The following is a 27,566-nucleotide window of genomic DNA, read 5'->3' as shown; positions in this document are numbered from 1 at the left end:
GATGATCCACCCACCTAAGCCTCCCGAAGTGCTGGGATTACAGGCGTGAGCCACTGTGCTTGGCTCTAGGTATATTTTTTAGAAGCTTTTGGTTGAGCTGTCATGGATATTGAATGAGGATTAGCAGATGTTAGGTTATACAGTGTCCTGAGACTTACGATCAGAGGCTTGGTTTCCTCAAGAAGTTTGACCCCTGGATGAGCTTTAAGGCTGAGCTCTTGGCAAACAACTGTCATCCAGAATTCCCCTGTGCCAGGTGGGTGCCTGCTCCTGTTTCATCTGCAGGCTTCAACTCAGCTATCCATGGCTCAGCCTGCTGGGATTTGGCACCTCTTGTGAGGCTGTCATGGTATCTGACCCTTGCCTTATCCTGCCCACGTCCGTGATGGGGTCCTGTTTCAATCTAGCATCGCCCACCCACTCCCATCTCATGCCGACAACTCACAGGAACTGGTGCTTCTCAGACCCCTCTGGTCCAGATGGGTGAATGCAGAGCCTGACAGGCCCACCTATACACACGTATGCACCCCTGCCCAACAGAGACAGAGAGAAACATTGCTGAGCCAGAGGGACCATTTTTATTAGATTCCAGCAAGACTACTGTACATGTTTCATGCAGATTAAATATGTGTCTTCACTGCCCCTGGGAGGGGAGCACTCTCACTGTCAGCTCCTTCATTGGTGTGTCAAGGGGTGAGGTCAAGGGGAGCTCTCAATGTATTCCGTATGGGGGGCAGTTGGGATCATGACTCGGGGTAGAGGTGAGACAGTAGGTAGCTGAGGGTCCCTAGGACCTTGAGTCTTCAGAGGTTCAGGGACTGCAGGACCTTGGTCCTTTGCTGGTGCTGGCACCAGAGGATCTTGATCCTTCAGAGGCACTGGGACTATAGGAACTTGATTCTTCAGAGGTTCAGGGACTATAGGACCTTGATTCTTTGGAGGCTGTAGGACTGTGGGGCCTTGATCCTTGACTAGTACTGGGAGAATGGGGTCTTGATTCTTCACGGACTCAGGGACCACAGGACCTTGATTCTTTACAGGTGCCACAACTGCAGAATCGTGAACCTTTCCATGCTCTGGGACTACAACATCTTGATCCTTGACTGGCCCTGAGACCACTAAACCTTGATTCTTTACAGGCTCAGAGACCATGGAACCTTGATTCTTTATGGGTGCTGTGGCCATGGCACTTTCATCCTTCGGATGCTCTGGGACCATGGGATCTTGATCCTTGATAGGTGCTGAGACCATGGGACTTTCATCCTTGACAGGTGCTGGGACTATGGGACCTTCATCCTTGACAGGTGCTGGGACTATGGGACCTTCATTCTTGACAGGTGCTGAGACCGTGGGACCTTGATCCTTGATAGATGCTGAGACCATGGGACCTTCATCCTTGACAGGTGCTGGGACCATAGGAGCTTGATTCTTCACAGGCTCAGGAATCCTAGGACCTTGATCCTTTAGAGACTCTGGTACCACAGAGCCTTGATCCTTAACTTTTGCTGGAACCATAGGACTTTGATTCTTTGGAGGAACTGGGACCGAAGGACCTTGGTCCTTGACTGGTGCTGAGGTAACAGGGCTTTCATTCTTTAAAGGCTCAGGGACCACATGATCTTGATCCTTGACTGGTAACGGAATCGTGGGACCTAGATCCTTTGGAGGCCCTGGGACCACAGAACCTTGCTTCTTCAGAGGCTCTTGGACCATAGGACCTTGACCTTTCAGAAGGCCTGGGACCACAGAACCTTGATCCTTGTCTGGCTCTGTGGCTACAGGACCTTGATTCTTACTTGAATCACTGATGGGTTGAGCCAGGCTCCTGCAAAGGAGAGAGAGGTGATCACTGTGAGAGTAGGGCTCAGGCAGGGACAGGGCAGAGTACAGATTGCCTAATAAGTCTTGGCCTAGTGGAGCCTGGGCCGGGCAGCTCTTGCTGGAGAGCCAGGAGAATCTGATTTCTGTGTTCTTAGTACAGAATGTGGGCGGGGGTGGGGGGGGTGAGGGGAAGGCTCAGGAATCAGTCATTCAATGTGCTTGCCAATTGATTATAACCTGCACGTGGCACAGGGGGTGGCACCCTGGTGACAATGGCAGTACTGTAGCTGGTCTCGGAGTCATCCAGTAGGCATCCCAGCAGCCCGTCCACCCCACATTCCATCCAGGTCCCTACTTTTTCTTCTAGGATCGTTGTGCCCATTCTGGGTGCCCCATCTCAGCTGCCCTCCAGATGCCCCCACAGGCCAGGGTGCTCTTTTCTTGTTCTCAGGGCCTTCAAAGTTCTTTTACCTCCTTGACTCCCTGACCCCCTTGTTAAGTGCTGGCTGCAGGAAGGGGCAAGGGGTCCATGGCATACCAGGAAAGGAAGCAGTGGGAATGCCCCTCTCTCCCTCTCCTGCAAGGGGAAAAGTATTTTATCACTGACATTGTATAGAATGAGCAGCATATGGTGATAATAAAAAGCAGGCTGGCAATTAGTTTTTTGTTATTTGTTTTTGTAGAGATGGGGTCTCACTATGTCACCTAGGCTGTTCTCCAGCTCCTGACCTCAAGTGATCCTCCCACCTCAGCCTCCTGAATAGCTGGACTACAGGTAGCTTTTAGCTTTATTGCTTTAAATTCTCCATAGACAGTGCGTCCTGTGATTGCCTGCACCACTCCCACTACCCCCAACCTTTGCTAGGTGACTCAATGGGACTCCGCTTTCAGGTAGGGATGAGGCCCTGATTCCCTCACTCCATTCCCACTTCTGGCTCTCTCTGCTCTCCTGAGACCCTTGCCCTCACCAACTTCAAGGCACCTCGGCTTATTTCCCTGCAGCCAAGAGTCCCAGTCTTTCATCAGAATCCTCAGGCACTTTTCCCTCGGCCTCACTGTGGCCGTCTGCCTCATCCCCTGGCCCACCCACACTGTGGAGAGTGTGTGACAACACTAACACTCAAAGGCAAGCGTTGCCACGCTTAGACCGGGCCAGCCTAGAGCCCTCTAGTTTAGAGTGCACACTCCTTCCTTGCAGGCCACATTGGAAGTCGAGAGAGTGGCATTGCTCAGCAAGCATCATAGGCCCTTGCACGCCTACAACACATCCAGCTTTCCAAATGGCTCCCTTTTATAGCTCATTTCAGCAACAAAGCAGTCCTGTGAAGCACACAGGAAGGATTTCTTACCCTTACTTGTCTGATGAAGAAAATGAGGTCATGAGAGGACAAGTGATGGGGAAAGTGAGGGGACCCCCATGGACTAGCATCTGGATCCTTCTGTTCCTGAAGCCTGTGCTCTTTCCCTTAGTGTGCCTGGCACATAGTAGGTGCTCAATGCAAGGTGGCTATTACTATTACTCTATTTATTTGGTATAATGATATTTACTCAGAAATCTATAATGATTAGAGGTCAGTACCTAGAGCATCTTATACTGTGGTACTATTGGGTAGTATTATGGTTGTTTTTCTATTTACTTAGAAGTAAAATTATGCGTATTTGGACTACTTTTATTCTTTTGTGTTGTCCTGATGCAGAAGCTTTTTACTGCATTTAGCATCCTGAGCCACCCAGGGACTGGTATTTCTCAGCAGAGTCCACGCAGCACAGGCAATCTCTCCATCCAGTTCCCCTGGCTGTCCCTGAGCATCACAGTGGAAGGGGCCAGGGCGGCTCTCTGGCTCAGCACGACATGGAACACAGCTGCTCTGGCCAGATGGACACAGCTGGCTGCTATCAGTAGGACCTTAGTGTTTGGGAAGAGAGCCAGGCAAGGCCGTGAGAAGCATGTGGAATCCAAAAGTGGCATTAAAATACCTCCAGTCACTGGTGGCTGGTCAGAGAGGAAAAAGAAAAACCGAATTCAGAATAGAGCCAAGCAGGAAATTGATTAGGTATATTCTCTTAGATTGTGAAGTGACCTGGGTGGTGTCCTCCCAACAGGGTGAGGAAGCTGAGAAGGGACAAAAGAAAAAAAGGGAGCTGAACTCCATCTTAGGGGCTTGGGCTGCAGAACCTATCCCAAGGGTAGGACATGGGCCTGGAGTCTCCTGCTGGCATGGAGGTCACAAAGAAGGCCAGCCCTGCAGCCTGGCCAGGAAGTACGTTTCCCTGGATATTTACAGCATTGGCTCCTGGGCCACGTACCAATTTCTGTTTAATGGGCTGTTCTGTTTAATGAGCCAGCTGTGAGCTAGCCTCAACTTTGCATGGATACATAACCCCATATTGCTTAGATTAGAAAACTTTTTTCTTTAGTGGGTATCTTTAATTATGGGAAGGCTATAATTAAGATTAAAAATGATGAATTAAGTCAAGTCCCCAAGATTACTTTTTTATATTAAGAAAAACCCTGTAATCCCAGCACTTTGGGAGGCCGAGGCGGACGGATCACTTGAGGTCAGGAGTTCGAGATCACCCTGGGTAACATGGTGAAACCCCATCTCTACTAAAAACACAAAAACTAGCTGGGTGTGATGGCAGGTGCCTGTAGTCTCAGCTATTCAGGAGGTTGAGGTGGGAGAATCGTTTTAGCCCAGGAGGTGGAGGTGGCAGTGAGCTGAGATCACACCACTGCACTCTAACCTGGGTGACACAGTGAGACACTGGCTCTAGGAAAAAAAGAAAAAAGTTTAGGAAACATATGTATAGATTTAGTTCAAAGGTATTTGTAATGTTTAAGATAATTTAGCATATTAGAATGTCTAACAGATTAGCTTTGTAATCCCAATATAAAATGTGTAATGGAATAATTCAATTAGATGTATAACCTAAAGTTGAAAGAGATGACAGTTTTACACATTTTTAAACAATGATGGAACTTTTATGACAAGACAATGGTCACCATATTTTTAATCTTAATTTATTTAAAATTATTTATAATTTAATTTATATTTAGGGTAATTGAATTAAGCTATAACATCCTCCTTAAAAGAGATTGTTACATTTTACTAATTTTTTGTTACTTTTTATTAAGCATTCATCTTTAAAATCCAAGCAGCCTGGACAGTTTTTTATGCACGAAACTGCACCCAAGGGCACCATGAAATCCTCACTGACACTGACTGGTCCTCACGTGGTTCCAGTTGCCTGCCAGTCTCCCATCTGTAAAGTGCCCTACCTCCTCCAGTGAGGCTGGTATGAATGAGGCAAAGCCACCCCCTCAGGGTGGAAGCTGGTTCGTGGCTTGAGGAGCAGAAGCAGGCTGCATTCAGCCCACTCAGGCCACAGGCCAGCTGTCCTTGGGCATGGCCCAACTTGCACAACCAAATCTGGTGCCCTGGGTCAGCAGCACAAGTTCTCAAGACAGCATATGCCACAGGTGCCTTCTCCCAGCCTGTGCACCCTGAAAGCACTAACCTCTCAGAAAATATAACGACCTGCTGGGATGACCTTGGTTTCTGTGCTGCTTATTGCCTGAAAGGTCTTGGGCAATTATTTAACCACAATAGACCGCAGTTTCCCCATCTGTCAAGTGGGGATAACGATATAAATGTCAGGGATTATTACAACAGAAAATTTTGCTAGGGGGGTGTCTGGAATAATAATTCTTGATATTTTCAGAGTGCTTGGATAGTGCACAAATAAGTCCACTTCTGTAATAACTGTGATAGCAGTTTACTAAAATGCTCATGCGTCTGTTGCCTTATGTCATTCAACCCTCACAGCAGTCCTGGGGGAACCCCATTTTCCCTGCATCATCCTCTCATGCTGTTTTGCACACTGCCAGCCCAGGCTGTATCTTTGTTTCTGCTTCACCCACTTTTCTTTGTCAAGGCCCTGCCTGTCCTTGAGGGCTCGGCTCAGCTCCCACCTCCTCCCTGGTCTTCCTGCCTGTGTCTCTCCAGATTAGTTTCGTTTGCATCCCTGCTGCAGCGCATCCCTGCTGCAGCACCATCTCACAGTCTCTCTCCACTTTCTCACATATCCCCACTGCAGGCCAGGCTCCCCTGCTAGACAGTGAGCGCCCTGAAGACAGGGGCCAACCTCACTGCCTGCAGCCCCAGTGCCCAGCACAGTATCTGAAACAAAGAAGGCAAAATGGAAAGTTTTAAAAGTTATTGTTGCTGAAAGCTGGTTAATCCTCTATTCCTTAGCCCCTGCCAGAAACTCAGATTCATCCTTGATATCTCCCTCTCCCTCAAAGCCGTCACCCCATCCATCAGGTCCCATTGATTTCATCTCCTAACATTTATCTCTTGAATATTCCCACTTCTTTCCCTCCCTCCCTTCCCCTACTACCTGCTATGCCATCATCTACCTGGACCACTGTCACAGCCTCCTAACTGCTGTCTCCTGTTCCATGTATTCTTGCTCTCCTCCGATCCATTCTTCATACAGAAACCAGAATGATCTTTTAAGAGCGCAAACCCTATCTTGTCCCTTCCTTGCTCACAACCCTTCAATACCTTCTCCTTGTACCAAGAATAAAGAAGAAAATCTGTTGCACAGCCCCCCCTAGCTGGCCAATCTACCCGCTTCCTTGCCCATTCATCCCTCTCCTTCCTGCCTTTCCTGGCTCTCTGTGCCCAGCATTCTGTTCCTTCAACACGCCCTGCTCCTTCCAATTTTACAGCTTTTGCACATGCAGTTGTCTGCTCCTGGAATATTCTCTTGTTCCCTCTTCACCTGGCTAGTGTTTACTAAGCTGTCATCTCTCAGCTCACTGAAGCACTGCCCTGGGAAGCCTTCCCTGACCCCACAGTCATGGCCAGCCCCCTGCTACAGGCTCTCCTAGTCCCTGGCACTTGCTTTCCTCTCTTATCTCAGCTAATTCCTTGTATTCTTTCGGATTAATGTTTCTCCCACTAGACTGAAGTGTCCAGAGGGCAGGGACCATGTCAGTTTTGCACATCATTGTATCCTCTGTACCTTAAATGAACAGTACCTGAGCCCAGGTGGGTTCTGACTTAATACTTGAGTGAACGAATAAACAAGAGACTGTTCTGTGCCAGGCTCTGTCCTATTTGCAAAACTTAATGTTCCAAGGTTATATGAGACATCTTGTCTTAGACACTTCATTTTCTATTCTTCTTCCTGTTTCCATGGAGACAAGGCAATGCCTCCTGAGTGCACACACACTGACATTGGATCCATACTTTCCAGAGTCTAGCAGCAGGATTACTGAGCCCTGCCCTCCACTGGATGGTGAAAGGACTTCACTCCCTCCCACTGATTCCTGCCCTTGCACACAATTCCAGTCCTATAGTCCATCCACATGGTTTTTTTCTTCCCAGATTGTCTCCTGTTGCACCATCAAAGCAGCCAACAGCTGTGGCAATGCTCCTGGCATAGGACTCCATTCAGAAAGCGGAGAGCCTATGGACCCTGTCCTTGAATCCCCTGCCTTCCAGGGGAAGTATGGGAGTGTGGGGCAGTGTGGAAAAGCCTTGAGGAAGAAAGAAACTGAGCAATAACTATGGGCCAGGCTTGGTGCCAGACATTTTAACATATATTATTTCTCATGATGTAAAAAGCAACCTGCTAAAAAGACAGTGCATTGACTGGGCTTGAGGCCAGAAGAGCTGGGTTTGAATGTGAATTCAACCCCTTCCTAGCCATAGGATGGCATCAGGGCACACATCTCCAGGCCTCAGTTTCCTTATCTATAAAAGGAAGATTAGAAGGTCCACCTTCTAGGGATGATTAGCTTATGTGAATGCTCATGGTATGGCCCCTGGAATACAAGTGATGTTCAGCAAATGTTAATTCCAAAGGGGGGCTTGGTGATCTGGTCCATTTGCCTTGCTCCACAGATGGAAACTTGGCCCAGAATGGACAAGTGACTCTCCAGGTCCAGGACTAAAACATGGGCCTCTCAACATCTCAGCAGGCAGGTAGAAGAGATGGAGCAAACTCACTTGGAGCAAAGATGGGCAGGAGGGGAACAGCGAAGCCCAGACCAACGGCACCACAGGGCCCCTGGCAGAACATGGACAGAGACAGTGTGATTCCAGGGCTCTGTTCCCTCACTGCTGCCTCCGTGGGCCCCGTACATGTGCTCATGATTCTTAGACACAAACAAAGCTCCTAACACAGTGATGGAAATGCAGCCGCCAAGGGGGATTGCCAAGGAAACCATCTTTGAAAGGCTCATTATTCTCATGAAGAATCTGCAGGAGACAGGAGTTCTCAAAACAACTCTCGCTCCGCCTCTCTCCTCAACAGGACTCTGTGGGAGCGTCTCTTTTAGTAATTATCCTGTTGTTTGGTAATTATCTGCCTCTCCTGCTAGCCCGTGGGACTGTGTTTTCTTCCTCTTTGCATCATGAGTATCTAGCACAGGGTCTGGCTCATTGTAGTACCTGGCAGATATTGGTGGGAAAAACACATGGCTGGTGTAGCTTCTTCTCTTTATTCACTTTTAATTTTTTTCTCTTTTATCCATTCACTGAACAAATCTACTGAGACCCTGCTCCGTGTCAGGCCCTCACTGGGGACACAGAAGTGAATGACAGCCAAGCCCTGACTTGGGGGAAGGAGCTCCTAGAGTGAGGCAGGAGACAGACCTGTAAACACACGCCACAAACATGATGCCACCACCTGGGTACAGGCACCACCTCCAAGCTGGGCCCTAAGCCTTATTGGCCTGTGTCTCTTCAAACTAGAGAGGCTCAAAGGTCTTATTAGGGGCCAAGCTGTCACTTTGTTGGAGAAGTCTTCCCTCTCTATTCCATAAAAGCACAACTCCACAAGCCAAATCAAAGGTGCCCAGGGCTGGAAGCCGTGGGTCTCCTGAGCCTCTGCTGCAATCTCCCTGGCAGGTGGCTGCCCAGCTGCTGCTCGCACTGCCTGGGGTGGGCTGCACATGCCCGGTGAGGAAGCCTCCTCCTCAGTGGCCACTGGTTAGACCTGAGCAGAAGCTTGCATTGCAGTCAGCTCCACTCCTTCCTATCTCTGCACTGATCCCTGTTTTGCACTCCGGGGCCACCCTTTTAGTGAATGCCCTGCTGGCTGCCCCAGGACAGTCTTTCAGGTATTTGAAAGGGGCAGCAATTGGGTCTGTATCCCTGGCTTCTCCAAGTAACACATGCCCCACAACAGTTCAGACTTGGTTCCCAGAGCCCTCACAATGATCAGCCCAAGCAGCTCTAGCTTTATCAGTGCTGGCTGCCCAAATACCACCCCTCGCCATCCATTTAGCAACCTCTCTTCCGTGACTGAAGAATCTTCCTCAGTGAAAAAACCGCTGAGCCTCTACTTCCTTTTTCTGTGTTCCCACAGTGCCCCCCCCCACCCCCACCCCCACCTTGGCAGCAGCCCCTATCAGATCAGCTTCAATAGTTTGGTATCTGCCTCTCTAGACTGGGCGCTTTCAGGCCAGGGACCATGCCTGCTTCATCTCTCTTTCCCTCTCTCCCTCTCCTCCTCTGCTCTCTCTCTTCCCTGCCTCTTGCCTCCTTCTGTACTTCCACAAACATTTACAAATGCCTACTATGTGCCAGGCCATAGGGATCACTAGCATAGGGCTGGCACATGGTAGGAGGCCTACTTTCTCAATGAAGAGTTTTAAAATAGCTCATACAAGATCAAATTCTAACAACCACATTTACATGACAGAAAAATGTTTTCCTATTTTTAACTTAGCACCTTTTTTGTCCCTCCCGATGATAACATCTCTTTAAGGTTTCTGAGATAACTTTACATACAAGGCATTTGGTTCTCACAACAATGGTGTCAGCCAGGCAGACAGAAAGCCCTCTCCTCACCTTCCAGAAGCGAAAACGCGGTGCAGAAAGCGGAAGTAAGTTGCCCAAAGTGCAGAAAGCGGAAGTAAGTTGCCGAAAGTCACGTAGTGAGTTCGGGCAAAGTCAGGACCTCAATGGAGGAGCTCGTTCCTCTCTATAATATCCCTCCTGGTGGAATATACAGATATAGAGATTCCAAATTTGTCTGCAGATGCCTGGACTGGGCTCGGCTTGAGATGACTCTGACTGGTTCTGGCTGGAGCCAACGACTTCTGCAGGTTCCAGCTCAGAGCTCCCAACTGCATCTCCTTAGAGAGTGGCCCCTCTGGGCCCAGACCCCCAAAAACCTGGCTGGCTACTCCCACTGCACAATGCCCCCTATCTGCCGTGTTTACTTCCTAGCATTCAGCCCACCCTGAAAAAGAAGACCTTAGCCCCAGAAAGCAGTGGCATCCTGCCTAAGAGTGCCCATCCACATTCACACCTGGAAGCCCTACCTGTGCAGCTGCCAATCAGTCTACCAGCCTAGGGCCACACTGAGTCCGCCAGATGTGGCTCATCACACAGAAACACCAGCTAGGACCACAGTTAGGAGAAATGCTGCCTCCACAAGACTTAATTCTAGGTCAGGGGTGGAGGGAGTGAACTGCATAGATCAAACTCAGCATCTGTGACCTTCTTGTGACTCATTTTCCATAGACGAGAATATGGAGAGTCATTGAACGTTTCAGGGCAAGCGAGGGACAGAGGAGGAGGCTGCTGTTTCAGGGGATGCACATCTCTACAACAGGAATCCTACAGATAGTCCCTAGTGCTGGACAACGAATGGGTTTTAGGGTCACCCAAACCTGGGTTCACATCCTGGCTCACCACTTACAAGTTGTGTGACTTTGTTCCTTAATCACTGAGTTCTGATTTCTTTATCTGTAAATGGGAATGACACCTGCAGATTCTAACCTTACTGTGAGGATTAAATGAGACGAAGTGTGTAAAGGCCAAGTAAAGGTTCATTCCCTCCCCCTAGGCTGTGGCAACTCTGCATTTTACAAAAGTCGAATCAAGATCTGGGGCGAGTTCCCAGTTCAGGTCTTTCCCTGCCACTCTGGGTTCCCTCCAGGCAGACATGTTCTTCTGAAATACAGGGAAATGGTTGCACTTAGGTGGGTAAGTGGCTAGGTGGTTATGTTTTCTTTGTGGTTATTTACCTATTTATTTTTGCCATTGTTAAATACTTTTTCTAGATTTGGCCTGCTAGGGAGAACTAAATAAATTTCCAAGTGTATGAGAAATATTTTTAAAGGCATTCTCGATTGTTTTAGCACCAAGAAGGCAAAGTCAAAGGCACAGTAGATTGTCCCAGTGGGCTGCCAGGAATCTAATAATTCTGCTAATGACCCTTTTTAAAATGTAAAGTGTTGGACTAAGGCAGCGCTCAATTCTTGTCTAACACTATGCTCCTGGGAACTTGCAAATCATCATTGTCTTCCCCCAACCCCCATCTAAAGCAAAGGATCGGATCTTGAGCAATTAATCAAAATTGGTTTCCTGTGTCCAGAGGGGATCACTCCAAATGAATGTGGAATTGCAGAGATGGATCTGCACCAGCTGATTTATAGGGTGTGCTTAGAGAGCAGGGGCCAGATGAAAGGCTGGGGGATGGGAAGAGGCAGCAAGAGCCAACACTAGATGGCCTTAATGTCAGGCCATTGTGTGGCAGAAGGAGTGGATTCACCTTGTGTAGCTCCAGCTGCCATACTGTTGGGGACCAGGGGCAGTAATTAACTGGGAAGCTGTGGTCAGCAAAACTACCCATAACATGAGCTATTGGTGAGGGCACTGCACATTCCAGTTTGCAGAGGACTTTTGCATGCCTCCCCATAGGGCCCTCACTGCAGGCCTGGGAATCAGGTATCCCTTGCTTTCAGAGCTCTTGCCACCTGCTATCCTGAACTCTGGAAACAAACAGGTTGAAATAAATAAAACTATCCCTTGCTGGCCAAATTCTTACTTCCTGAATTTGGGAACCAAATATATTCGAAGAGTGATGGATATTTGTATTATTGTTATCTATTGGAGGCTTAAAGAAATTAAGAGACTCAGTTAAGGTCACACAGCTAGTAAATAGTAGAACTTGGATTTAGAACCAGGCCTGGTGGTTATAATCCTTGCTTGGAATTAGACATGCCTGTGAAATGTGTGATGGTGGGGAGGGTCCTGTCACCCTAGAGTTAGGAGCCCTGAACTGAGCAGGGAGTGAGATTGGCCAACCTCTTAGATTACCCTGTAACCAAGGGCCCATGATTTTATGCAATCAAGACTGTTTAGAAAAAGTGGCTATCTAAAATACAGAGGTATGCAGGCCTGAACAGAGGCCAGCCAGTATAAAACCAGCCATTGACTGCTCTCTGGTCTGCAGTTGCTGTGACCTCTCACAAAACTGCCCCTTTCATGGGAGCAGAGACAGTCATTAGTCAGAGAAGAGCCTTGTGGAAACACCATGGTGAATATGGAGGCAGATAGTGAAACTTATCATTCATTCACTCACTCATTTTTCATTCAGTGAGCACTTTACAAGACACTCTCTATGGTAGGCTTTGGGCCAGAAGCTAGGGCTACAAAGGTGAACAGAGAGACCTGGCCCTTGCCTTGGGGGAGCACGGTCTAGTAAGGGGGATACACACACGAGCGGATGACACAGTACATGTGGCAAGTTCCATTATGAAGACACACAGGGAGCAGCTTACCCAGCTTGGGAGATGCGGGAAAGGCTTCCTGGAGCTGTCCCCTGAGCGGAGTCTTGAAGGATGAGTTAGCCAGGTGGAGAAGCAGGAGAAGGGCATTCCAGGCAGGTGGGCAGCGAGGGTAAAGGCATGGAGGTGAGAAGCAGCATGGTGCACCGAGGGAACAAGAAGCTTCTGTGCCACGAGGAGCCCACGGATGGTTTAAAGCACGGGGTGACATGGTCAGATTTGCATAAAGATCCCTCTAGCAGCTTAAACCAGTAGCAAGCAGTGGCAGTAAATTTTAAATCTCAGCATCTGAAGCTCTCTTGGCCCCAGATAAGAGTTCTGGGGCCATCTGTCGAGATCACTATATACAATGCCAGGTTAACAAGTAATTGAGGCCCATTACACGAGGACAAGGGACAGAAATTTAAGCTCAATTCCACTGGCTGAAATAAAATGCTCAAAATGGCAGTCTCAGATCCAATACTCATATACTGCAGATAATAATGGATACCAGTTTTATCTTGGTACCTCCAGGACTGAGTATATTTCTTGTGAATGAAGAATCTGCTGGACCATTCTGCATTTAGTAACCTACATTGCAGTCACCTAGGCAAGCTAGTGCCAGAAGGAGAAAAACTGTGTATTGGCTGTGATAATTGGTCAGTACAGCCAGGACATCTGAGCCAGATGTATATAGATCTGACCCCATTCTTATTTTCCCTCAGTTTGTATCCGGGTCCCAAGATTTAAAGAGGGTACTACGCAAGCTTGCTGGGGGACCTGGAATGGCCCAGCCAGAGTGTGGCACTGTGGGATATGGGCTTAGTTTTTATTGGGGTTCCCACTTGTCTGAAACCTGATTCTTTTCAGGCTGGCTTCAGGTGAGAGGGATAGACAGCAGGCTATGGAGCTGGAAGCCTGGATTCCAGGGCTTCCTCCATCTTCCAAGCCTGACCAAGCTGGCAGGTGCCCCCTCCTCTTTGAGCTTCCCTTTCTCCTCTGTTACATGGGGCCAACACCTGCCCCATAACATTGGGAGGGTTTAGTGGAATGGCACAGAAAGAAATGCTTCGTAAGCAACGCATACATACAAATTGTTAGAATATTACCATTTAGGTCTGTGGACTCAAGGTAATTCAATAGCTGTAATTCTTTAAAAGCAATCTTCTTAAGAATGTTTGCCTCAGTCAACTTTGTGTATTACTAACAGCTAAGTATATATCTGTCAGAAAGTGGACAAGTACTTTCAAGTACTCTGAAGGGAGGGGAAGGGCGTGAAGTGACATGGTTAGTGTCCTCCAGGGGTTCTCTACAGCTCTCATGTCATTTCATCCTCACTCTGCTCCTCTGAGGGGGGTATTAGTGTCCCCATTTTCAGAGGAGGACACTAATGCTCCAGGAGGTTAGTGAGAGACACAGCGTTGCACGGCAGCACTGATTTCCACTCACAAACCTTGTAAACGCCTAAGTGCACTGTCCATGTTAACCAGTATTCATAGGGTAAATAACACAATACACAATGGTGTTAATTCTAGTTCTCCCTGTTGTAAGAATTCTAGGATGGCCTAGGTGTTATGAGGATATATGCATCAAATGGCAGTGGGGTGGAAGTGGGGGTTGAAACACATGCCTGGTTCTGTGAGAGTGGAGTTTGGGCTCTCTTTGTTTGAAATAGCTGTCTTTCCTGTTTCAGTGGCCTTGGCTGCCCTAGCCACTTTCCTAGCCCTGCTGGTCTCTGGTGGTGCTAGGGGTGGAGCTTTGCTTTAACGCAGATGGTCCACAGGTTACATCCTGGAAGAAACTTCTGTACCTATGGTCCTGAAAATGTGAACTGCTTTGAGACATTTTAGCAGTAAAAGGAGCCTTAAACCACAGTGACACACTAAAGGAGTCCATAGCCTTTGTGAAATGGGACTTGACGCTCCTCAAATCTATGAGAAGCAGGTTTTAAATTCTTAAACCCTAGTGAAACAAAAGAGGGAAGAATTTCACGAAGAACACACAAACTCTAAGGAAGAACTGAAATACATTTATAGCTAACTTAGCAACAATGACCTATTTTGAACATAAGGGGCTGGTTTGAATTGTGTTTGTTTGCTGTTTCAGGGATGCAATGTGAGTGATGGGTTATAGATTTGCCTCCTGGGGCTCTGGGCAGCAGAGGGGAGCATGGTGGGAACCACAGGCGGAAGAGCCTCTGGGGGAGCCCTGAGCACGTGGGCAGCACTGACAAAGCTGGCAAGGCCCCCGCCTTCCTGCCTCCTCCATTGCCCAACGCTTGTCCTTTCTCTGACTCTGAGTGTGTCTCACCTTCTCGCACTCTCTTAGGTTACTCTAGGTGTCTTCATATGTGTGCTTTCCCATGTCTTTTTCTCTCTGTGCCACTATTTCTACCTCTCTACTTCTCGCCTGTCTTTCTTAACCACCTCTCTCAATCCCCGTTTTGTCTCTCTCCCTTAACGCGTCAAAAGAGAGCTTAATAATATGCTTTTATGTATTTGTTTTATTTCTTGAGCAGCTTTTGTGTTTTCTGCCTCATACAAAAGTAGACAGGTGGGTGGGATGTTTTCTATTCATCTGGAAAACAAATACATATGGCTTTTCATTTATACCACCCTTGATTGATTTCTACCCCTGCCTCCCCCAAAACTCAGCAATCAGGTCCAGCAATAAAAGTCCACCCTAGGGCTCCTAGCTTAGAGCAAGAGAGGATCTGTGGTGTCGCCTGACGCATAAGCAAGCAAGAGAAGCATGACAGGGGAGCATGCAGGGGTGTGGGTACAATCTGGGCATATGGAAATGGAGATCCCAGTTAGTAACCGCCCACTCACGTGCACCAGGCCTCTCCACCACCGAGCTCTGCCACTCTCCAGCCTGGGCCATGACCCTCCCAAGGGAGCTACCCCCCAGGACTTAAGTTCACCTGGTGTTTGACGGCCCCCCTCCGACCTTTGCTTGGGCAGACCCCTCTATCTGGCATGCCTTGGCCACCCCCGGCTCTGTTCACCTGGTCAACACCTACCCATCGCTGAAGTCCTCCCTGATCCATGGAACCAGCTAGAATGGCCTCCTCCTTCGTGCCCCACTGTGATCAGAGGCGGGGTCTCAGTCATCCTGGTTTCCCTAGTGCCCAGCACAGTGCCTGGCACATAATAGGTATTCAATCAACATATGTTGGAAAAATGAAGAGTATAAAATCTTTTGTCTTCCACTTTACCAGAAGGATAACAAAGTGGGCAAACTTGGTCCTAGCTTCCAGGTTCCCACTCAGCCCCCCCACTTTTCCATTTCTAGACTTGCTTCCTGCAGTGGCTTTGCCTTTACATATCCACACCCCAGCTGCTTTCCAGGACTCCCTCTGCCACAAAGCTTTCCGCGACTCCCCAGCCCTAGTTGGAAGAAGCCTGTCTTTCATCTGAGTTCCCAACTACCTGATCTGTTGTTGCTTGGTGGCCTGTCTGGTGGCTGTTTCAGCACCCCCACATAAGGCACACACACAACTGTCACCCCCATAACCCACAGTAAGCCAGCCCCCTACGGGTGGAACATCCACACTGACCATAGATTAATTGAGCAAGTGAAGGCATCTCTGCCATCCCTTGGGAGGAGAAAAAGCCAGAAATGACAGTCCTGCCAGTTGACAGGAAGGAGGCAGAGAGTCAGAGCCCAGCCTCCCAGCGTGGCAAGGTGGTGCTTGGTGCAGGCGGTCGCTCTTCCCGGCAACATTGGATCAAAATGTTACACTACCTTTTTGGCCAGTGCGTCTCCCGGTCCATCTTCGCTTTCCCAAAACTTAGCTCTGACTGCTTGCCAATAGTATCTGAGAGGCAATCTAAAAGAGTCAAGCTGCATTATGGAGAGCCCCAGGAAGACTGCAGGGCACAGCTCATCTTGCAGAGAATGGCTCAAATGGAAAAGGTTCGTTCCTTCACCACTCAGGTGGGCCTCACCAAGGAAATAAGATCAAGAAAGTGGTGTTCGTCTTTAGCATTTATTTATAATTGGAAAAACTGTTTGTTTGTTTGTTTTTCTGAGCAAGCACAGACCACAAGCACGTCACAATCAATTGGCTATACATGAATATTTTTGTCATTCTCTTACAGCAGGAATGAAATAGCACCAAGAGAGGTGTGCGCTACATGTTACATAGACAATCTCTGGTATGCAACAAAACCCAGGCCACAAAATCGTAATTAGACACTTCCTGTCTGCTCACAGAGGCAAAGCCATGTGGACCGAATGGGAGCACGGACAGAGGACGGATTGCTGAGGGAAGCCAACGCGCAGCTCTCGGGGCTGCTTTTGCAGGCAGGGAAACAGCGGGAAAGCTTCAGTCCCAGCTCCCTCGCCAGGGAAGGACGGGGAACCACAGGGAAATGTACAGAGGCCAGTGGGACAAGCTTTGGAAGCTTGGTCACCTTCAGGAAGGCAACACCCAAACACTACTTGTGGAACCAAAATCAGTTTCATTCAGTACGTTTGGGATATAGAATGAGACTGGCTGAGTTTTATTTGTAAACAGTAGAAATCAAAGGAAGTCTCTTGCCAGTAAAGTGACACATTCAAGAGTCAAAGTGAACTACAAACAGGGTTTTCTCAGTGGGTGTGTTAAGCAGAAGGGGATACTGACAGGTTGAAAAAGACATGCTACAGGTCCTCTAAAGCCTTGGGTGGGCAGGGTAGGAAGTTGGTCCCTGGGGCAGTGAGTGGGGGCGGGGGATGGGGAAGCCTGTGGGACCCTTATGGCAAATTGCGATTTGGGCAACACCAACCTGACTTGGTCATAGGGATCAAGTCATGTGCACCCTCTGGTTGTGTGGCTGTGGAGACAGATTTCTTTATACTGCCCACCACGCCGAGCACAGTGCCTGGCACACAGGCTTCTAGCAAGGGAATGCTAAGTAAATGATCCCCTGTGCATTGTAAACTCTGATTTATTTGATCTGCAAAAATAAATGATTATTCTATGGAGAAATCCAAATTGTGGCTAGCATCAACATGTCTGACTAATGCCAAATCTTGAGAGACTGAACATACATTGGCAAATTCTCTGGATATGATTAAGATCATGTTGCTAGAGCTTTCTGCTAAATGTTAAGATTAGCTGGCAAAGAGTTGGAATCAGTACCGGGATCCACTCTAGCCATTTCCTGATAGCTTTCAAAATCTGTGACTCATAAACACGGAGACCCACCAGCATTTTCTACCTTCCTTCATACTCCTCCTTCCTCACAGTTTCAAACCCTGAGATAGAAAGGAAGGTCGCAGTGGGCCTGACCAACGACTTCGTTTCTGATATTCCTGTACTGTTAATAATTATGGCTCATGTAGCACATGCCGAATTAATTTGCAAAAGACTTCTCCCTCAGCCCCAAGGTGACAACCAAAATGATGTAAGCAGAGACTTTGCTGCCTGAATGGTCAGAATAAGAGAGAGTTCGTGGAGGCTCCACTTCCTCCAAACCAGAAGGACCTAAAGGGACTTTGAGGTAAGGAACTGTGAGACCCTCACTCTTCACCCCTTTCATTATAAAAGAAGAGCAAGCCTGCGCCGGGGCTTGACACCGGACGGCAGCCCAGTGTGTCAGAATGCAGGGGACAAGAGGATTTTAAGGACAGGAGATATAGAGTGTGCTGAGCAATATACATGTCACATTGGCAAATATTGTTTTTCTGGTAACTATTTTGCGTTCCCTCACAAGACTGGGTTTTTTTTTTTCACAACAACTCCCTGACTAATTCCTACAACACAACTCTAGCACAGCGAAGGTGGCACTTGCCACCCTTGGGGGCTTTGGCCACACACACACACAACACGGAATATACTTAGAGCTGCTTTTATATATTAATGAGGTCAAAGCTGCTTGCTAATTAGTTAGCAGGGCAGTCTCCTAGTCTGCAGCTAAGTCACAGACATTTTCCCTGACCTGAGGCCTGGCACCGCTGCCCTCTCTGAGGAGCAGACCAGAGGGGTTCAGGAAGGGAGAGCAAACATCGCCACACTTGCCACTAAGTCTACGCCCCCTTGGGTCTCAGAAACGGAAAGTCAAATTCCAAATACACTATCCCTACACCTTGAACTTTCTTCCTCAGACATCTCCAACCAGTCGCTCTGTGAAACCAGCAGCACTGGACAGGTGGTCGGCCGAGGGGAATCAGAGGAAAACAGCCTCCTCATTTCTGTGATCTTCCTATGACAGCTAGAATGTACCTAAAACACCTAACCTTTTTCACCAGCCCTGATCTAGTTTTAGTTATCAGTGGCATATCTATGACTTGGTATACAATTTAAAGCCCACTGATAGGAAGCTAAACACAGGCACACATGTCTAATGGACGATTCTATGAAAAGACCACTTAACAGACACAACTCCCTTTTATTGACGTTAAGGCCAAGGTTGTTTCTTTTTTTGTTGTTTTTGTTTAATATTTCCTCAAATTTTGTCAATTGCTGAAGCCCAGGCTGAGCTTCTGTGGCACGTGACGATTCTCTGAATTTTGGAAAAGAACACATGTACCTAAAGTTCAAAATCGACCAGTGACACAGATCTTGGGGATCTGGGAGGAGGAGACCCCACAGACACTTCCAAGCACTGCCGGGAGATTCGTTTCGCCTCTCGGACCTGCCTGCCTTGCTCATCAGCATGCAGAGTGCCAGGGGAGGGCACAGCCAGCGGCAACGCTTCCTGGTGCTCCAGGGGCTGCCCTCAGGAGGAGGCCTGCCACTCAGTCTGTGAAGCAGGATTCTTCCATCAAAAGAAGCCAAACCAAAGAGCTCCTGGAACACTCAGGAGGACCAAGGCAGATGAGAAGCCTCTAATTAATTTTGTGGCCTTTTTTGGTTTGTTGGTTTAAAAAAAAAAAGTTAGGGGGAGGGAGAGAGAGAGAAGAGTAAAAGGAAGGTGCAGGGAAATTTACTCTTTCGCCTCAGCCAGTTTATTGTTCATCTCTTTGCTTTGCTCCTTGTCGTCTGGCTTGGTGGTACTCGGGCCCTCTGCGCTCTTTTTCTTGGCAGCCTGGCCTGACACCGCCTGCTTGTCTTTGGCCTTCCTCGTGGGCTTATGGCTCGCTGAGGTCTTTTTTGGTTTGGAACTCTGAACACTAGGTTTCTCCACCTGTACGGAGAGACAGACCGCAAATACAGAAACACAAAAAGGTGGGGAGTGGGAGAGAAGTTAGAGAGAAAAGATATGGTTAATTAAGGAATAATGGTAATGACAGAGGTTGGCCCAGGTGGAGCACAGTGCGTAAGGTGTTCCCAGGGACATTAGGGCATTCAGCATCTCCCGTCTGAACTCCCTGTTCCGTCGCTTTGGCAGCACACACTGGCCACGTGGGCTCCCTTGTCCTGCCAGCCTTAAACCGACCACCCCAGGCAGTGGGCCATACCACTGTTGGGCAATATTTGAGCCCCTCCCTGTAGGAAGTTAACAGCTCATCACATTGCTCAACTCACCCACAGGCAAAGGATTTTGCTTTAGTCAATGAAATGTGAGCAGTGACTTGGGTCACCTTCAGGCGGAAGATTCGAGAGTCAGCCTGTGCTGCCCAGTGCTCTCTTTTCCTCTGCCACAGAGAGAGGCTGCTCCGCCACCCGAGACCCAGATGAAGAGGCAACGAGGGTTAGAGCGGCAGCCAACCCACAATGGACATTAATGAGAAATAAACCTTTGTTGATGTAAGATGCAGATGTTCTGGGGCGGTGGGTCGCTGCAGCACCCGCTGGCTTCCTGTTCTGTCTCTAGGCTGGCTCACCCATATGGAGAAGCATCTTCGCTGAGATGCTTTCGGCAGGGGGGTGTCTCCAGTCTCAGCTAGGCTTTCCACCACCAGAACTCTGCTCCTCCTCTCTGCCTGGCTCCCCCACCATTTTCCCCAGAGCAGCTGTTCTAAGCTCACTCCAGTCTCCCCAGCCTCCCTCCTCTAGCTCTGTCCCCTTCATCTGGAGAAGATGGCCTTGCCTGCTCTTTCTCAGGAAACTTCGGAGTCACTGAAAGTGATCCCTCAATAGGCCACCCCCCTCATCTATCTCTAGATTTAGTTTCCCTCATTTTCCCTCCTTCTTTCTCTACGTCCTCTTTTGCCCAGTGCTGACCCCATGCCCCGGGTGCCACGCCATCTCTGGATGGACAGAGCTGATGCTGGGCCTTGCAGGCTGGATCATTCACTCACTGAGGTGCAGCGGTTTTCAGTCACTCCTGACCTGTAAGGAAAGGAACCAATCGTCCTGGTTTGCCTGGAACTGAGAGGTTTCCTGGAACACAGAACTTTCAGTGCTAAAATGGAAGAATCCCAGGCAAACTGGGTCGGTTAGTTACCTTACCCATAAACTGGTCCTGGGCCAAATAGGAAACTCCACTTAAGTGTAAGACTTTAGGACAAAAGCAGAGAAAAGGCTAATTAGGTACCAGAGTTATTTAGGTTCTCAGACATTTTCTGCTATTATAGAGAGGACAGTGGATGTTTGTACAATTCCATGGGGCCTGACATCAGAAGATGCTAGGTTGCATGGCTTATATGATTCCTGCTTCACCAGCTATATCTCCAACATGCTTCTCCTGATCACGAACTCCTATGTAAGGTGGAGGAATGTTACCTTAGGAAAATCCTTGAGTCCACTTTCACAAACTGTTCATTTTGGTAACAAATTGCTGGGAACATATATTATAGCTGATGTGATATGTGTGTTGTGACAGACTGAGAAGTCATAGTGGATGGTGTTTAGCCCGAGAAGATGAGAGAAGGCAGGTGCTTTTCAGGGACTAGGGAGGGAAGAAAGGGTCCAGTGATTGGAGCCAAGGTTGAGGCAAGGCAGGGTCTGGTGGGAGGGAGCCGGGCATGGGGGCCTACAATAATGAGCCAGCCCTTCTGGGGCCCAAGCACATCTATTTTAAGACAAGGGGATTTAGGGCTCAGGTGAGGTTTTCTGCCACTGTTTATCTGGATTTCTCAAAATCAGAAGCTAATTCCCTGGAAATCTGCCAGCCTTTAAGCTGTCTTTATTTTAGGTGATGTTTCTCTTTAATATTCCCTTTGAGTTTAACGAAGGTTCCTACTGAAGATGCCCCTGGGTCTCAGTGTGCTTTAGAGGAAGCAGGGATTTTAAAGGTGCCCATGGGGGCTGGGCCAGATTTGACAGCAGCCCACCCCATGCTCTGCTGCAGTTAACCCTTACGGTCCAGGCTATGCTGATGGGTTCCCACAAGGTCTGTCTCACCTTTGGGGGTTCCTTGAAGGGTTCGCTGTAGAGGCTGCGTATTCTTCTGCGATCAATGACCTTATTGTCAGCCGCTGTTGGCTTGTTGGCCTCTCCTTTGAACTGAGCACTGTAGCTGGTCTCATGAACCATCTTATCATCTGGGGGCTTGTACTGGGGCTTGGCCTTTATTGGTTTCACAGGCTTGATGTCCGTCCACGCCCTGAATTCATTCCTGTTAGTCAAAGAAAGCATATGTGATATGAAGCATCATCTGCCTGGAAGCAGAGCTCCTGACACAGGGCTGCAAACACAGCAAGCTCTCCATCAGTGCTTGCAGCATTGACTGAAGGGTGGCTGAAGGGTTAGCCTCACTCTTTCATAAGGAAGAGTGCAAGTCTCCCTTCTTGCAAAGTTGACCCAGGTTGGGTTGTGGCAATAGCAGTTGTGCCTTGGAGAAAGAGATCAGGCTCCCAGCTCCACACTGTGTGACCATGGGCAGGCAATTCTAATCTTCAGGGCTCTTTTTCCCAATCTTGAAAATGAGACTGAAAAAACCCAACCCGTTCGGTCATTCACGAAGTCAAAAAATATTGAGTGCCTGCTATGTGCAAAGTTGAAGAGTTGTGAAATTAAATGAGACAATGTATTAGGCATACTGTCTGATACATGGTGGCATATTAATGAATGCCAGTTCTCTTCCTCCCTTTTTCATAATGAAGAACTTTTGTTGCCCAGATTCCTTGAGGATAATTCCCCCATTTGAATAGCAGAGGGCTTGCTTCTTGGAGTACCAGAACTTTAACAATCTTAATCACTTTAGATGAACATCCTTGTGAAATGTCTACATATTTGCAGATTGTTAGTAAGCAACACAGACTGAACATAATTTGGAGATCACAACTACGACTTGTGTTGGGCTGTGTGTGTGTTGGAGCATCTTCATGTGCTCTGGTGTAAATAGCTATTGGTCCTTATCCTAAGTGATCCTCATCTGCTGCTTTTTTGAGTCAATGTGTCAGTTTTCTTGTTCTCTGCAATCCATCTCGTGGTTCTAATCAGCTGTTTATGATCTGTTATAGGGCTGGAGAGTAGATGGCTGACAATGTTCAAAACAGAGTTTAAAAATGTAGCTGCTGACGGAGGCCACGAGAGTCTATTCTGTTTGTCAAGTGCACGAGAATCAATGCATGAGCTCTGTGGCTTCTGGAGTTTTTATTGGGTCTGTTCTCCTTTGGGGGCACAAAAAGCTGCATTGTGGGAAAGGAGGAGTTAGAGCATGAATATCTGTGGAGTTAGGTTCTTCCAAGGCCCACTGTCTCCCTCACTGATGACTCCCTCCTTCAGGGCTCAGTGAGGAGTGCCAGGAACAAGGAGGCCGCAGGAGGCAGGAGAAAGAGCTTGGACTGCGACAGAGACACGCGGGCTCTGGTGCTAGCACTGCCTTATGCTGGCAGGCCTTTCCCTGCTCTGAGCATTTGTTTTCTCATTTGTAAAATGAAAGAATTAGGCCAAACGAGGTCCTTATAATGTCCTTCTAGCTCTGAGGCTGTCTTAGTTGATAAAGCTGATTTGGTAACACTGAGCCACTTGCCGGTTATTTGATCTCCTGATCTCCATATTTCTCTAGGGGAACTGGCTCATATGTGAAGAGAGACTACTGGCTTTTAAGAGACCCTTCCCTGAACTTCAGACTCTCCTTTCCAGTGCAGCCGGGGTCCCCACATAGATGCCCCATTGTTATGGTTCGAATGTTTGTCCCCTCTAAAACTTACATTGAAACTTCATCCCCAGTGTGGCAGTATTGAAAGGTGGGGCCTGTAAGAGGTGACTGGGTAATGAGGGCTCTGCCCTCATGAATGAATTAACCAATTCCTGGATTAGTGTATTAATAGGCAATTGATTGATGAGTTGCCATGGGAGTGGGACTGGTGGCTTTTATAAGAAGAGGAAAAGAGACCTGAACTAGCATATTTGGCCCCCTCGCCATGTGACACCCTGTGCTGCCTCAGGACTCTGCAGGGTCCCCACCAACAAAAAGGCCCTCACCAGATATGTCTCCTTGGCCTTGGACTTCCCAGCCTCCAGAACTGTAAAGAATACATTTTATTTCTTATAAATTACCCAGTTTCAGATATTCTCTTATAGGCAACAGAAAATGGAAAAAGACACCTACCAACAACTCAGACTCAATGTCCCTAGAACAAAATCATCTTGTTTTCTCTGCCAAAAATTATTTTCTCCTCCTGGATTCCCTCATCATTCATTTTCACCGATTCATTCATTCATTCATTCATTCATTCACGAAATATGTACTGAGTGCTTATGGTCTGCCTAACAGGATGCTGGGTGCTACGGAACCCAAGTGAGTAGGAAAAGGCCCTGTGGGGACCTGCAGGCAGTGTGGGTGGCTGGGGTCACATTTAGTGGGGAAGGGCATCAGAGACTGGATAGGCCATGGAGGACCTGCCAGCCATCTTAAGGGGACGGTCTCCACTGTAACTAAGGGTTGCCAAATGATTTCAAGCCAAGGATGAGTGTGGCCTGGTTAGTTTTGGAAAGAGAATTTTGAGAGCAGTGTGAATGGTGGACAGAAGGGAAGAGTGGAGGCAAGAGGCCAGGCAGGAGACTGCCGTTAGGAAGTAGGGGAAGCAGGGGGCGGAGAAGAGGGTGCTGGGTCAAGAGGGAGAATGGGCAGGACTTGGAAACTCATGAGGTGAGGTCAAGGGGGCATCTGGAGAGACTCCAGGACTCTGGCTGAGGGGCAGTAGTCCCCCACTGAGACGTGGAAATTGGGAGGAAAATGGGCTTTGGAGGCTCTCCTGATTCTGTTCACGGCATCCCACACACCCCAGCAACAAGGCTATTCTTGGATCCCTTCCTCACCCCTCCTCCTCACTTCTCCACCTTCTTTAGGTTCAATCCTCCTTCCTGACCTGACTTCTGAACGATTTTGGCCCTACACACAGGCCTAGGGCTGGCCCAGGGAACATTTGGGGCTGTGGCCACCGTTACCTGCCAGAGGCTACAGTCCCTCCCTCCTTCCCTCTATCCTTCAGAGTTGAAGCCTTGCCTGTTAGATGGGCTCCTGGTATTTGGGCCTGGGCCTCCCAGGACCCAATCAGTAACAACCTGGCTCCCGAACACATGTTGGCAGAAACTTGGATTCTCTGTTGCACCCCTGCCTGCTTTCAGAACTAGCACTGAGATAGGTGTACCCTATTCCTAAGCACTGTTTCTGGGTCACCTCTTGCAGACCAGCCTCTGCAGCCTCCTGCATCCCTGCAGTGGCCCCTGCGGGCTGGGAAGTGTCTCACCTGTGAGCACTAACAGTGGGACATATCCCTGTGGGAAAGTTTGGTAACCCTTGATCTTGAACAACTCTGGTACATTATCTTCACATGAGACCTTGTTAATGAGTTGCAGGATAGGTTCACTGTAATTATGACAGATGGTTAGGTTTAAGCCCAAATTCCATTTCTTAGAAACTTCGTCAAGGTGTGAAAATGAGCCAAATAATAAAAAATGAAAAAATAAAAAATGAAAGAGAGAAAAAGAACTTTCTTTGAACTCTCCCTAAAACCTTCTCTAATCACATACAACAACTAATATTATGTCATAGAAAGAAAATTAGCTACCATTCATCAGTTGCCTTTTATAAGCTGGAGGATTTTGTTTTATTTTGTATATTCTCTATAGTTCTTATAACAACTTTGAGAACAGGTACTATTATGAACCCCTTGTATAAAGGAGGTAACCAAGGCTCAGAGAGGTTAAGTGGCTTGCATAAGGCAATGCAACTAGCAAATAGCAGAGTTGGGGTCTGAGCTCAGGTCAGTCAGGCTCCACAGCCCACAGCCTTCCCACTACACTTCAGCAATGTGCCAGAGCTGCAGTGTGCTCAGCCTGCCCTCACTGGAGGTGCCTGTGCAGGGCCTGGCCTGTTGCCTGCAATGCTGTAGAGGAGTTACATGACACAGACAGGGCTAGATGGCACCTAAGCTCCTCCAGCCCTGAGATGCTAGACTGAGAGAAGTATGGGCCACATTCTTGCCCTGTCATGCCCAGTGCCTCTTGACAGAAATTCATGGTCCCCTGTAACATGGTCTCCCCTTCCTGTGCAACTATATTTTTTCTTGATCATTCATTCATTCATTCATTCCTCCATCCACTCATCCATTCATTTGGCATCTGCCACACAATAGCCAAGGGCATGGAATGTACCCCACAGGGATGTGTAAGCCATGGATGAGGTGTCTAGAGTTCAGGTATTTAGACCTGACCATGTGTGATCCTAAGAAAAGACAGGATGAATCAAATGGGACAGGGTTCAGAGGGCAAGAGGGAAAGGAATGCTTAACTCTGAAGGGGAGTGAGGACTGGGGAAAGGGTTATTGAAGGATGTCAACAGAAAAGCGGATGAAGGGAATTCAGGCACCAGTCTGAGTCTGTATGGCAGGTACAGAGAGAGCAGGTAACTGATCAGAGTGGCTGCTCAGGGTGCAGGGTGGGGTCTTGGAGGCTGTGCAAGGTGCCCAGGCTGGATAGGAGCTGGGGCCAGGCGACACAGAGCCTGCATGCCATGTTTGGAAGCATGTGCTGTGCCTGGGAAGATGCTGAAAGTTTCTGAGCGAAGCAGCACTGTTTCTCCATTGATAGTGCTCTCCTCTTATCAGTCTGCCCCGATACTAGCTATTCTTTAAGGCCCAGCTCAGGGTTCTCCTCTTCCAGGAACCTCTCCTGGGTTACTCAACCCAAAATTTCCCATCTCTCAGCTCCTGGCCCATTTACTTTACTGGCCATCTTTGTGGTTACAAGGCAGTTTCATGCCATTCTTCAATTCTTTCATGAATCCATTCTGTCTCTCTTAAAGGATAAGATAAGACAAAATTTATGACAGAATCCTACTCTTGAGTCCAGTCTCATTTGCATGGCTGCAAAGGGGTATCCTATGTCAGGCTGCAGGTTAGGGTCGAGCCAGGCTAGGACTCCAATCCCTGCCTGTCTCCCACACCCTGTGCTGCCACCCAGGGCCGCGCTCCATATCTTCTTTACATTCTTCACAGGATTTAAGGGCGTGACATTCAGTGGGCAGTTAGTGGAAGTAGCTATTATTAGATTTATTTCTGGTCAGCCGATGTCACCTCCTCCTGAGCCCTTCCTTCCCTGCCCTACAGGGGGCAGACACTTGCTTCTCGGTGGCATGGGAATGCCTGACTCCAAAGCTCACACCTGGGGATGGATGTGTAACCCAAGCTTGTCTTGGTGTCCTTCAAGCTCATGGCCACTTTGGCTCCTGGAAGTAATCACAAGAAAGCCCTTCCCTTCAGTCAGCTTGGGTGTACACCACAGTGAGGCCCTGGACACATTGGGAGGGTCCCATATCCATGAGTTTCTACTCCTGACATCCCAGAGATGCTCCTCATGCCACAGCTTCTCTAGTATTGTGATGTGTAGAAGTCACAGGGACAGGGTGCTCTCTGAGTCACCAAAGGCCCGCTGTCCCCTCCACAACAGAGCCTCTGGTGGACCCTGTTATTTGAGCCTTGATGCATGACATATCTCATACACAATCCTGCAGGGGCAGAAAGAGGGTCTGGGGCTATGATATCCCCCAGTGGGTGGGTGAAATGCAGATGAGTGGGCTCAATCAATATATTCAGATCTGGGTTTAAATGACTCTTTGATGGCTTATTTATGCTAGGAAAATTTATGGAGAGAAGGCTGGGCCAGACTTCAACCCCCTACTAAGGGATGGCAGAGCCAGGCCCAGTTTGAGCCATCTCATGGAGACTTAGTGGGCAAGACTTTTTTGGGTTGCTCCTCCAGAACCTTTGAACAGCCATATAGTCACATTCACAGCAGCTGCCAAAGCAGGACTTTGGGATCTTGCTGATCAGGCAAAGTTTTCAGAGCAGTCAACAAACATTCTACCTTCAACTCCTCCTTTCTGGTCTCTTTGTTCCTTCTCTG

The 27,566-nt window shown here is 48.3% G+C and overlaps 1 protein-coding gene across 1 annotated transcript in view; it reads right to left on the bottom strand.

Moving 5' to 3' along the window:
• Positions 1-555: 555 nt before the first annotated feature.
• Positions 556-27,566, bottom strand: part of MAP6 (microtubule associated protein 6) — a 77,598-nt gene continuing 50,587 nt past the window's right edge. Inside the window, exons 2-4 of the mRNA XM_030829191.1 lie at positions 21,615-21,828; positions 19,316-19,512; positions 556-1,825 (exon numbers count right to left, since the gene is read on the bottom strand). Coding sequence (XP_030685051.1) covers positions 700-1,825; positions 19,316-19,512; positions 21,615-21,828 — 1,537 coding nt within the window. The 3' untranslated portion in view covers positions 556-699. The remainder of the gene's footprint in view (positions 1,826-19,315; positions 19,513-21,614; positions 21,829-27,566) is intronic.

Source organism: Nomascus leucogenys, chromosome 15 (genome assembly GCF_006542625.1).
Source record: "Nomascus leucogenys isolate Asia chromosome 15, Asia_NLE_v1, whole genome shotgun sequence".
In the NCBI taxonomy this organism is placed as follows: domain Eukaryota; kingdom Metazoa; phylum Chordata; class Mammalia; order Primates; family Hylobatidae; genus Nomascus; species Nomascus leucogenys.
Note: the sequence above shows the minus strand (reverse complement) of the source record. Positions and strands in the feature narration are given on the sequence as shown.